Consider the following 11618-nt stretch of genomic DNA (forward strand, 5'->3'; position numbering starts at 1 on the left):
GACTTGAAAAATGGTTGAACAAGTTGTGGGATTGCCTCAAATAGAGGCATTCAACAGAGTGCTCGGACTGCCAATTATCGAGTTGGCACTTGCTATGTCAGCCTCGACGTATTCTCGAGTCAAGGATTCAAATCAACTGTTCCATTGGGTACTTTCCTCTGCCGAAACGTCACTCACGACTGCAACGAAACACGCGGTTCCTATGGCGGTTCCGATAGCCAAAAAATTTGAGACTTCCATACAATTTTTTGACAATACGCTCTGTCTCGGATTGGACAAGATCGAGGAAAAAGTGCCGATCGTCAAAGAGACTCCGAATCAGGCAAGTCGCACAACTGAAAATGTCCGCTAATTTTCATCACGATTTTGAAAGCAGTTTAATTTTTTCTTCGTGCATCCAATCCAGTCGATCTTTTCTTCCTTCTCGTTCGATGGGCTCATCGAAATTTTCCATTTCCAAAGAAACTCTAAAAATATAAGTCCAGATCGGATGTTGCACCGACGCTTTTTAACTCAATTTCTTCCATGAAAAAAGATTCTGGAAAATGCATACATGTTGGCTCTGGACACGGTGAGGCCCGCAGTCTCGACCATCGCGTATGCCAATGAGCTGATAATCGCTCAAGCAGCGAATTTTAAGACGTCGAGCTGGAATAAAGCTAACCAAATTCTCAGTACTCATTTCGGCACAGCAGCCGTAAATGGTTTGGACAATACCGCTGCTCTTGTTGATAATCTACTCGACAAGTATTTCCCGGCGACAGAAACTGAGAAGGAGACAGGTAACAGGAAACAAAAATAAAGTTTGACCAACGAATGCACTTTGAGGGATCGTTATTGAGTAAATTGATATTTTCCACGAATCCATGCGACCCCGTGGGCCAAACTACGCGAGAAAAAGATCAAGTAAATTCAGCACGTTGATCAAAAGTCGAGGAAAAAAATCAAACCGAGAGTCTGAATTTTGCTATCGCTCAAAACAGTCTGATTTTTCTTGCAATTACAATTTTTCCGTTTGGAATAAGAAAAACAGTTTTTTTTTTTTTTTTTTTATCACACACTTTAGTGTTTGTGGACAACGTGAATTCACGCGAATCGTATAAACGATAAGTTGAAAAATGAAATCTTTTCAAGCTCCAACATCGTCGGAGGAAGACAAGCTCCTGCACACTCTTCAAACGGTGGGCCGCCTCTCGAACAAGACAGCTCGACGCTTGTACAGCAACGTGATAGTAAATCTTCGAACAATTAACAAGGAGAGCTTGAAAACATACGTGAATTCGATCGTTCAGTTTCTCCAGTTAACACAATATCTGCACGCTGTTAACCAGAAGGTTCAATCTCTTACAACACCTAAGAAAAAAGATGCAGAAAAGAGTGGAAGCACTTGAAAAATCAAAAGAAAACAATTCCCGAATTTTGTATTCTATGTTTAACGTTAATCGAGTATTTTTGAGTGTTTCGATCCAATCGCTCTCGAATTATTTATGTGAGAAGCTTTTTATCGATTCTAATCGATGGTTATATCACTACGATAATATAATAATAGTATTATTTTTTTTCGTGTGTAAAAACAGCATTTTTTCCATGTATGAACAATTATGCAAAAGTAATAAAAATTGCATTACACGTTAACGTCTGCGTGGTCAAGAGTTTCGCATTTTTGCGTCACGAGCCTCCACAATTATTTAATTTGTCATATATAAGCGGCACTATGGGAAGTAATTCTCTAGAAGAATCGACGACGATGAACCCCACGTCAGGCTGTGTATGTTTGGATCGAGCTATTGCGCATGCCTCAACTGTCTCCAGCAGGGAAGCTCCGTCAGATTAAATGCTTTAATTTCGTACTTCCATCAGTCTGTCCGTGCTAATCGTTTTCGATTGAAAATTTAGCGATAAATTATGAACAATTGGAAATTTTAAGGGAAGGACGTTCCAGGATTACAATTCAAACTTTTTTTCGCAACGTCGCACGTCGCGACGAAAGCTAAGTCAATAATATTATGAACTGACTGTGCGGCCCTGGCGTTTATCCCCACTTTCGTAAACGGATTCATCGCTCGAGCTACGTGTGTTCCGGCACACGCATAAAAGCGAGCAGTGTTTCCCCGTCTGTCGTACTGAACGAAGACACTGCGAGAAATATTATTGTGTACCGGTCCGAACGAAAAATACTCGTCGACTACGACGAATTTTTTTAACCCAGTAAACAAGTAAGTATTCATTCGATTGAAATCTTTTGATCGTTTCAAAGAAAAACTGATTTTTGGCTTTCTGTGTAACAACTCGAAACTTTTCTCGTCTTTATTCAGTTTTTTGTTCGAAGTATTTAATAATAATTGGGCGGTGGAATTTCAGTGGATAAAAATGAGCTGCTGTGACAGTATTCCAAAGCGTTCCTCAAACGAAAAATGTGCTATTAACGAATTATTTAATTTTATTAATTTGAAAAAACCAAGAATGCATGAATGATGTGTGTATGAAGGGGGGGGGGGGGGGGTATTTTCATCAAATGTCTATATCGGTAGCTTTTTGAAATACCGAGTCCAAAGGTCGTCGTTCCATGTGATAAGCTGTTATTTTTAATCAGTGAATGGATCATCGATACGTAGCAAAAGATAGAAGTAAAAATTTGAGGGATTTCATCATCCAATAACGCATAGTCGATGAGTCACTAAATTCGTGAGAAATTGACAAATGAAAAGCGCAATTGAGGTGGAATTTGATGTTTCATAACGTTGTTTTTCAAATATCAGATCGCAACGCGAGTGCAGAATGGCAGATCCAGCTCAAAGTCCATCCACGCCGACCGGCCCGCACCTAGAAGTACTCGATCGTGTTAAGAACATACCGGTCGTACACTCGGCGATCGAAAAAACAGGATCAACGTATTCGTATCTCAAGGATTCCCATCAGTTGATCAATTGGGCTCTCAGCTATGCCGAGGCCGGCTTACACTATGCTACTGCAACAGCACAACCGATAGCTAAAAAATTCGAGGGTCAGATAAATACGGTCGATCAAAAATTGTGTCAGGGCTTGGACATCGTTGAGAAGAAAGTACCGATCGTTAAGGAGCCACCGCAGCAGGTGAACTTCCCTTTAAACATTCATCCTCATTCGATCCAACAATTGACATTTCTTTCATTTGCAAATTCTACTCAAAGAGAAAAGTTTATTTTTTTTTTTTTTTTTTTGATGGAATACAAATTTTGATGGAGAAAAATCAAGACTTTTTTTATATATTGCATATACATGAGAAACTCAAATTGAATAGCAAATGAACAACTCATTTATTTGGAATTTAGAATCATGACAAAACCATGGTAAATCGACCATGGATCACGAAGTTTCAAGCAAAGGTTTTTGATATCAAAGCTGACAGCAGGGTAAAAAAAATTCGTGGGTTTATAATTAGTGATCGACATTAACCCTACACCTCATGTGCCTTTTTTCATATCCTCAACCTCATGACCGGGGTTTGAACGCACCCCACTCTTTTTCCGCTTATAAATCCGATCCTACGATGCTAAACTGACTTTATCCTACACCATTTTCTTCGTTTTTTTATAACGAAAAGAATGATGTACGATAAAACTAATTTCAATTGAATTTATATATAAAAAAAATCCGTCGATAATCAGTCGATAATGTCGCTTGTTAGGACGGGAGCGTAGTTTGAAGTTCGCGTGGGGTGTGCTCACACCCCAGTCATGCGTTCTAGGGTTAAAGGTCGTAATACGAAGCATCTCCAAAATAAACGAGCACGTACTTCGCGAACGTTTTTTACGAAGCCACGAGCAGGTTGATAAAATCGTGAACTCGTTGCAAGGAAGTTGGAAGCAAAGTTCGAGCTCGTGTATGACCGTTCAAATATTTACAGATTTACGATGCGGCTAGAGCTGTCATGAGTACGTCCCTACAGCCGACCATCGAAAAACTTGTTTCCATGAAAGAATCAGCGGCTCAACAAGCCACGACACTTAAGGATATCAGCGTTACGAAAGCCAACGAAATTTTGAGCACACATTACGGGTCCCTCGCTATTCAAGGAGTCGACAATACGAGCGTTCTCGTCAACAGACTACTCGATCATTATTTCCCTGCTGTTGAGCACGAGGACGCGGTTCCGGGTAATTTATCACTTCGAAATACATTAATTTATCAGTTTTACTGTTAAAGATATTTTTTGTCATTATTTTTCATAAAAATCGTGAATGATTTTCAATGTCTTGAAGTCCACGAGACGATAATCGATATCCGGGGTCAAAAGCAGCCTCAATATTCTCTGTTTTTGAAAAACTTTGTTAAATCGAATAACGTTTTGCAAAAAAATGTTAAAAGCTGTTTTCGAAAAAGTAAAACTGAAATCATCGACAAATTTTTTGGTTTGGAGGATTTTAATTATTCATTTAACAGCATAGAAATAATGATAAGTGCGAATTATTTATCGAAAAATCGTTCTTTTGGATTTTTGTGTGGATTTTTAAAAACTTTTTTTTGGTTTTTTAAATTATTATTTTTTAATTAAGATTAATTCAATAAAAAATTTAATGGATTATGATGAATATTTTCGCTTCGACAGCACCTGTATCGGCGGACGAGAACAAAGTACTTCATGCGGTTCAAACAGTCGGACAATTGTCATCGAAAGCAGCGAACCGTGTCTACCACTCAGTATCCGCACAGTTGAAAACTTTGAAAAAAGAGGACGTCGGTGCCTACATTTCGAGTGTCGTTTCGATTCTTCATTTGACACACTTTCTTAATATTGGCAACAAAGAAATCACAGAGAGCGGTAACGTCACGAGTAATTTAGCGGCAAGTCCAACTTCCGAAAAGAAAGATGAAGAGAAAGAGTAAAAAGTGTGTCAACATCGACAATTATGACGACAAACATCACTTGATAATCACAGAGTAGAAAATCACTTTTTTCTATAAATTTACAAAAGAAATAATGTATGAGTAAATTTTATTTTCTATATTTTTACGCACTATGTACGATGTATTAATCATGTATTAATCTCCTCACCACTTTCTGTGACAGCTTTAATGTATCAAATTCAAGATTTGGGAAAAAATTATGAGCTCGAGACTGCCGATCCAAGTCGGTGAACGAAACAACAATAAAATTCAAACGTTTTTTGTACGAAATGTAAATACATATAAATTAGCCATATAGCATTGCCAAAAGTAACAAAGTTTATGACCGTTCAATTTTTCTGTCAGTTTGGTCAATAAGAGCCGCGGTACAGCCACTTTTATATAAAATATATATACGCGTTATACGATGTTGCACATTATACATGAAAAAGAATTCGATCAAATATATACTCGAAAAAAGTAGCAAATGCTGTAAAAACTTGGACGAATGATTTTTACCGACCGTGACCAACTCCCTGCTCTCCTGCGGTGCCTGCGGTATAATATGATACCCGTGATAGTCTACTTTTAGATTTCAGACTGTTCTCAAAATGTATGAATATTTTTATTAAACAAAAATGACAATTGACGACGTACCTTTGCCATTCGAATTCCTGTGTCCATGCATTCGTGAACTAAAGTATATTAGAATATTTGCACTGCCATGTGAAATTGACTGTCTGTTTGGAGATACCAAGAAATGCCAAGAATCATCGTGCTCCTTTATTTTGGAGGATTTTTATATTTTTTCACCCTATAAGATGCGAGAATCTTCCAAGGATTCTATTTCGTCATGCTTAGGGCGCGTGGCAGTATACTTATACGCTTATATACACAAACATGGCTCGTATACATATATATGCATTCGCCGCACGCATTCAATTCGAAAATTTGAGGTTAGGAACACGTGACTAGTAACCTAGTAGCCTAGTAACTTTAATAACCTTGATGTTGTTTCTGCTCCGTTCATGTTCATCAACAATTTATGTTGTGACGTACTCGCAGCTCGCAGAGCTCGTAGGGCGATGCAACTCGGAATCTCCAGAGTCAAGCACAAACATTGAAAGAAAAGAAACAGCAAGAGTGACACACTGCGCGCCACCACATAAATGAGAAGAAAAATGAGTACATCAAAAGTGAAAATAGTATAGTCACCCGGCTAAAAAAAATCGAATCTTATTATTGTGCTACGGAATATTAAACAAATTTTGTTTTCGCGATGAGTCAGAGATCAAGGTACGGCTCGTTTTATAGATAGCGGGACAACAGCTTATATATATTTGCGCAGATATATAATAACATCTGGATTCATCGAACAGTTGTAAGTACGAATTTCGGAGATCCACTTTTTTGAATGCATAATTTGGCGTTGTGCTCGATCGCAACAATTCGCTGCGTCACGAACTTCCATCGTGGCAGTCAGTTTTTAAATGTATTTTTAATAGCATTTTGAAACTTGGAACTACAAGTGTTATGTACTACAGCATAATTGTAGAAAACAAATAAATTCGGATAAATTCAAATCTGTATCAATCGAATCATAATCTGAGTGTGATCATAAATAACAAGCAAATATTATTTTAAGACTGGGAGATCAACACAGACAGAACAAACAAAAATTCTATATGTGCAGCATTTTTGGTTGCTGCGACAACATGGAGAATGAATCGTTTGAAGAGTTGTTTAAAATACGATCTATCGACAGAGCCCTTCGAATACCGAGTGTCAGTTATCTTTGGGACAAATCAACAAAAGCTTATGGCAAGGTTAAAGGTGCTAATGTATTTATTAATTGGGCCTTTGATACAATGGAAAATGTCGTTGGCGCAGTTATTGTAAGAACTTTACCAGTTGCTCGGCTCATGGAGGGACCCATTTATAATCTTGACAAAACGCTCTGTCAGGGCTTGGATTTTGTTGAGGTTAAACTCCCCATCATCAAGGAAGAACCAAAAGAAGTAAGACTTCAAAATAATCTTGGAATTATCTCAATTTTCAAATAGAATACATGAAATGGAGCACAGCATAATAGTCTTGTTTAACACAACAGTATTATTTTCAAAAAGCGTGTTGAAAAATGGTGGTTTCTTATATGTTTTTTGTATCTGACTCATCTCGAGTTGTCAAATCAAATCAGGAAAATAATTCAGTAAAATGATCATTCTTAAGATTTTAGACCGTACAAAATCTTTGGTAACTGACCATCTTCGACCAGCCGTTCAGACTTTCATGGATCTGAAAGAAGAAACAGAACAGAGAGTTAAAATCATAAGACTGCATACGTCCTACAAGGTCCATTACCTCAGAGTTTATAGCTGGCGTCAGGCTGACAAAGTTATGTCTACTGAAACTGGAATAAATATTTTGCGAACTGTCGATAATACAACGGTACTTGCTGAATTGATGCTTGACAAATACCTGCCGGCTGCTGAGGACGAGAATTACGAAGCTGAGGGTAAGTACTTGTCGCATGAAGTATGTTCAAGTTTTTACAACACAATAAACTGCATTAATAACAGAGGAATTGCAAAAACCTTGACCATGTCAAAGATCACAAATTCTGTAATTTAATTTCACCATTAATTCATTATTTTTACTCTTTACATTGATAATAATTTTGAAAAAATGATCTACGGCTGTGAGCGGAAACTTTTGACCCAATGTAAAGTTTTCTCATGGGTGGTCAATGCGTTACAACTTCACAGAAACTAAGGAGAAATTTAATTTTTCAAGAAAACTTTATCTTTTCTGTGCTCACAGAGATGCAATGCTGCGATCATGACAATCTCCATCACACAATTATAAGACTAAGCGAATTCGGGAGCAGAGCTACACGACGTATATATTTCGCGGTAATGGATCGTTTGCAACACATGTACAAAATCGAAATACTCATTGTATTAATTCACGTACTCGTAGTAATACGAGTCATCAAGATTCTCGAAATACCACTTAATCTCATCCTTAAGTTTATCAACGACTGTTTTACGGCATACTGAAAGGAACAATTTTATACTTTGTGATAACTTTGTGTTTTATATCCTTATGTATAAAGAAAATCGTCAATGAGATAATCGTCCTTACATTTTAGCAGATTTTATGAAGCTTTACGTCTCATCTATAAGCATGTGGGAAAAATCTATGCAAATAATTGCGAAAACATAATTTTAAATCCTACTTAGAATACGATAAGTTTATACTGTCGTGTGTATTATGATCTGAAATGTGTATATTTAAAAGTGATATTCTATAATAAGTCAAGCAATTGAAAAAAAAAATCATTGCAAAGTAGATTTTTTCTAACATGTTTGTAAAGCTAAAGTGCTCAACAATTTAGGCATCAATCTTCGTAGAATGATTAATACCAAAAGATCAACTCAGTAGCAACTAGAGTAGTTTTGAAGACTAAGATTTTCATTAAAAAGAGAAATGGCAAAATCTGTTCAATTGTGAAGGCGTCTATCGTATCGACATTTTTAGTACGTACGAAATATGTTACGTCCACTATCACAACTTCGATGGCAACCCTCTACGGTTTTCTTTGAATTTTATTATTTCGAGATTAAAAACTTCAAAATTCCTTTTATTTCACAAATTTATGTTCCTTTTCGCTTTACTCAATATGGTGTATTTTTTTTTTTTAGTGGTTCGAAAAACAAAGGTAACTGATGAAACTTCATACCCGAGCAGTTCGTAAGAGAAAGGAGAATCGGAAACGAGAAATTCAAATGACAGATTTTATCATTGTACTCAAATTTCCAAATTTCTATTAAATTTTATGAAATTTTTTTCTTGTTCTCTTTTCTACGGAACTGAGTGAAATTTGAAATATCGAAATGGATTATATAAACAAAGAAAACCGGAGTGGGTTTTACGAGTCGAGATGGACTGGCGCAAACCAATGCAAATGCTACTATTTTTTTTTATTTTTTAATTACTGCACCATATAGTCACTTATTTTATCATTAACAATACGTTCTCAGACGAGTCGTCACAATATTACTCGAAAAATGTGAAAAGTCAAAACAAAAGAGTTTGATTAACTAGTCCAATGGCGTATAAAATTTCTACATTACTGAGTGACTTAAAGCCTTGATACTTAGAAATGTATTAAATGTTAGATTTATGTGTGTGTGTGTGTGTGTGTGTGTGCGCCTATCGAAGATTTGACAATTTTTGATGAAATTGAATGACTAATATTTTGAAGACTTATTGATCTTGTTTACAATAAAACAAATATACTAATGACATTATTTTGGTTGAATTTAACGATATTGTGAAATGACACTGAAGTTTGCAACGTTGGAGTCCAACCAATTTTTTGGAGTTACTAATTTTTTATTTCACGAATCATTGGTATAGACTGAAAAATTAAAATTGTAAATCAGGCAGGTAACAGAATTGGAGAGTTACTGGAATTGTTGGAGAGTTTTTTAAAATCAATTCGTTAGACTTCAGCGTCATATTGCGGAACAAGAATGATCTCGTGGTTGGATGACGGAAATATCAAATCGTTAACCATAAGAAAGTAGCTTATAGAGAAAAAAGGTTTAAACTGAGTACAGTAATCGTGGATTTTCTCACGTGTGAAGATTTTTCAGTGGCTTGAAATAAATGAGAAACTACTCACTCGTCATGAATTATGTTGGTGTCGAGTGGAAGTTAAAAAAAAGAGCAGAGTCGTTCGTAGCAATAAATTCGTTCACTTTTTCTACTTGGCTTGGCCCTTAACTGAAACACTGTTTTGTATAGATGTATATGAAGGCTGAATACGGGTTTGATAAGAGAAAATCGGTGAAGAGTCTTCTGGACAACGAGCGATGAACATTTTTCAAGATCCATTCCGCAGAGCCAGGATAAAAGTCTGGGCGGAAAAGCAGATAAGGGTAAGGCTGCCAGTTCTGCAAATGACGGCCTTGAAACGAGGGTGGGTTATTTTTCTCAACTGAGCTCTCGCTCTTGGGAAATTTGTCACATGGCGTCCGGTTACGGTACAGATATAGAGATCCCTCGCAAACAAAAGAACGTCATTTTCACGATTTAATGGGTGAGCTGATGTGGGTCAGGCCCTCTTCTTATAGACAAGTAAATATGTGCAAACTAACGAGAATTTACTGTTTCAAGCTTCGTTGCATCGTCGAGATTTTTGTCGTAGAGAAAATTTTGGTTTTGTTCTATAAAGAATAATTCGGAGCATTTTACTGTTCCTCGAGAGTCTCTAGATGGGTTCATTTATATTTTTCATTGTTCAGTCTAGCACACTTTTCCGAAAGTGAAATTAGGAGTAGAATAAAAATAGATTGGCACCGATTGCTTATGCGAAAAACCAATCGATGCTGGAAAAACTTTTTTCATGAGTTTTCATAGAGAAAACCTCCGGGCTGAAAGGATAGGATCAAATGGTGCGAACATGGTCAGCACGAATCGTAAAGGAAGTGGGATTTTGTCACGTGTTTTTAATGATAAGGTGTGGAGTTTGAGAGAGCTAGATATAAAACTTGCCACGTTGCCTCGGGGAATCCCCGAAGTTTTCAGCATCATTTTACAAACTATAATGGATTACAAAGGGGTCTGCCACGAGTATAATAACTCTCGAGCTTTCTGTGCCTCGAGAAAGATCAACGAAGCAAGGGCCGGAGATAAGCTCTGCCTCATAAGCAAAGATCTTATCGTTTGGCTTTTCGTATAGCACGATGTGATGGAAGAGCGAACAACTCCGCCCGTTTTCTCGTGTAAACCATCCTCGTGGCTATACAAAACGTGGCTGATTGATATGGATAAAAAAAAATTTGAGCTTGCCCAAATATTTTGCAACAAAAGAAACGTGAAAATTACGATTTTCCAACTCGACATTTTCAACTTTCGAATGGAATTCATTCCTTTTTTACAAGCCTTTTTTATAAAGCTTTTGTCCAACGTGATTCTGATTGGTTCGCTGTGCCTGCTCCCTAATGTCAGACATGCTCCTTCAACATTTCTGTGACAACTCAGATTCGTTTTGACGCATTGTGAATAGGCAATAACGATAGCGAAGGAGAACTATTCTCTGTCTATTTCGAAAAAACACAGATTTTATTTTTTTGGTAAATGAGTAGTGAATAATAATTTTTTTTTGGTAGAACATATTTTTTCAATAATCCTGCGGTCTATTTCATTTTACGAACTCGAAGCTCACGGTACGATCATCAAACGAAATTTCATTTTTATGGAACTCTATTTCGGTGAATATGGTGAATATCGAAAATCGGGAAAACCATTTCTTTTCATTCCCAATGAAAGCGGAATATGGTACCGGCCGTTTTTGTTCGAGTTTTGAGCGCTCTTTGAACGACATTTCTGACCAAGTCATATGACTTGTCAAAGCCAAACCACACCATTAGCTTTCGATGCCCGTAACTCGGAGGAGGTATTTGGTTCGCGTCGACAATGGCATGCGTCAATGAAAAGCTGAACGTCTACCTTTTGTGATTCCAATCAATTTTTCTCCGTATTATTTTCACGTCCAACAGCAACGAAGTTCTGGAAATTGTTTAAAAAAATGAAATTTATTGTCTTTTGTTTTAGTTCGTATATCTCAATGGGGATTAATTGAATCTGCATTCCTGGAATGGGACAAAATTTCCATTAATTGGAAATTTTCGGTACAAATCAATTCGAAGATGGATTTTTTCTAGCAAAAATACATGAATCGG

At 36.9% G+C, this 11618-nt stretch overlaps 3 protein-coding genes across 6 annotated transcripts; all 3 read left to right on the forward strand.

Moving 5' to 3' along the window:
* The first annotated feature begins 10 nt into the window (after positions 1-10).
* On the forward strand, positions 11-1635 carry LOC122414527 (lipid storage droplets surface-binding protein 2-like). Its single transcript, XM_043425883.1, has 3 exons — positions 11-322; positions 536-782; positions 1135-1635. The coding sequence occupies exons 1-3, from the start codon at positions 11-13 to the stop codon at positions 1389-1391; spliced, it is 816 nt and encodes a 271-aa protein (XP_043281818.1). The 3' UTR covers positions 1392-1635.
* A 427-nt stretch (positions 1636-2062) lies between these two features.
* LOC122414519 (lipid storage droplets surface-binding protein 2-like) lies at positions 2063-5349 on the forward strand. Its single transcript, XM_043425871.1, has 4 exons — positions 2063-2216; positions 2760-3093; positions 3887-4136; positions 4589-5349. Exons 2-4 carry the CDS (start codon positions 2779-2781, stop codon positions 4864-4866), a joined length of 843 nt encoding a protein of 280 aa, XP_043281806.1. The 5' UTR covers positions 2063-2216; positions 2760-2778; the 3' UTR covers positions 4867-5349.
* Positions 5350-5895: 546 nt separating this feature from the next.
* LOC122414501 (lipid storage droplets surface-binding protein 2-like) lies at positions 5896-9566 on the forward strand. 4 transcript variants are annotated; one of them, XM_043425845.1, is made up of 5 exons: positions 5902-6247; positions 6512-6884; positions 7096-7381; positions 7687-7778; positions 8571-9566. In XM_043425845.1, the coding sequence occupies exons 2-5, from the start codon at positions 6552-6554 to the stop codon at positions 8589-8591; spliced, it is 732 nt and encodes a 243-aa protein (XP_043281780.1). In that variant the 5' UTR covers positions 5902-6247; positions 6512-6551; the 3' UTR covers positions 8592-9566. The 4 variants fall into 4 exon arrangements, with proteins under 4 accessions (XP_043281791.1, XP_043281780.1, XP_043281771.1 ...); XM_043425856.1 differs by lacking the exon at positions 7687-7778 and having other exon boundaries at positions 5896-6247; XM_043425836.1 differs by having other exon boundaries at positions 6560-6884; positions 7687-9566.
* Positions 9567-11618: the final 2052 nt, after the last annotated feature.

The sequence above is a fragment of the Venturia canescens genome, chromosome 1 (assembly GCF_019457755.1).
Source record: "Venturia canescens isolate UGA chromosome 1, ASM1945775v1, whole genome shotgun sequence".
In the NCBI taxonomy this organism is placed as follows: domain Eukaryota; kingdom Metazoa; phylum Arthropoda; class Insecta; order Hymenoptera; family Ichneumonidae; genus Venturia; species Venturia canescens.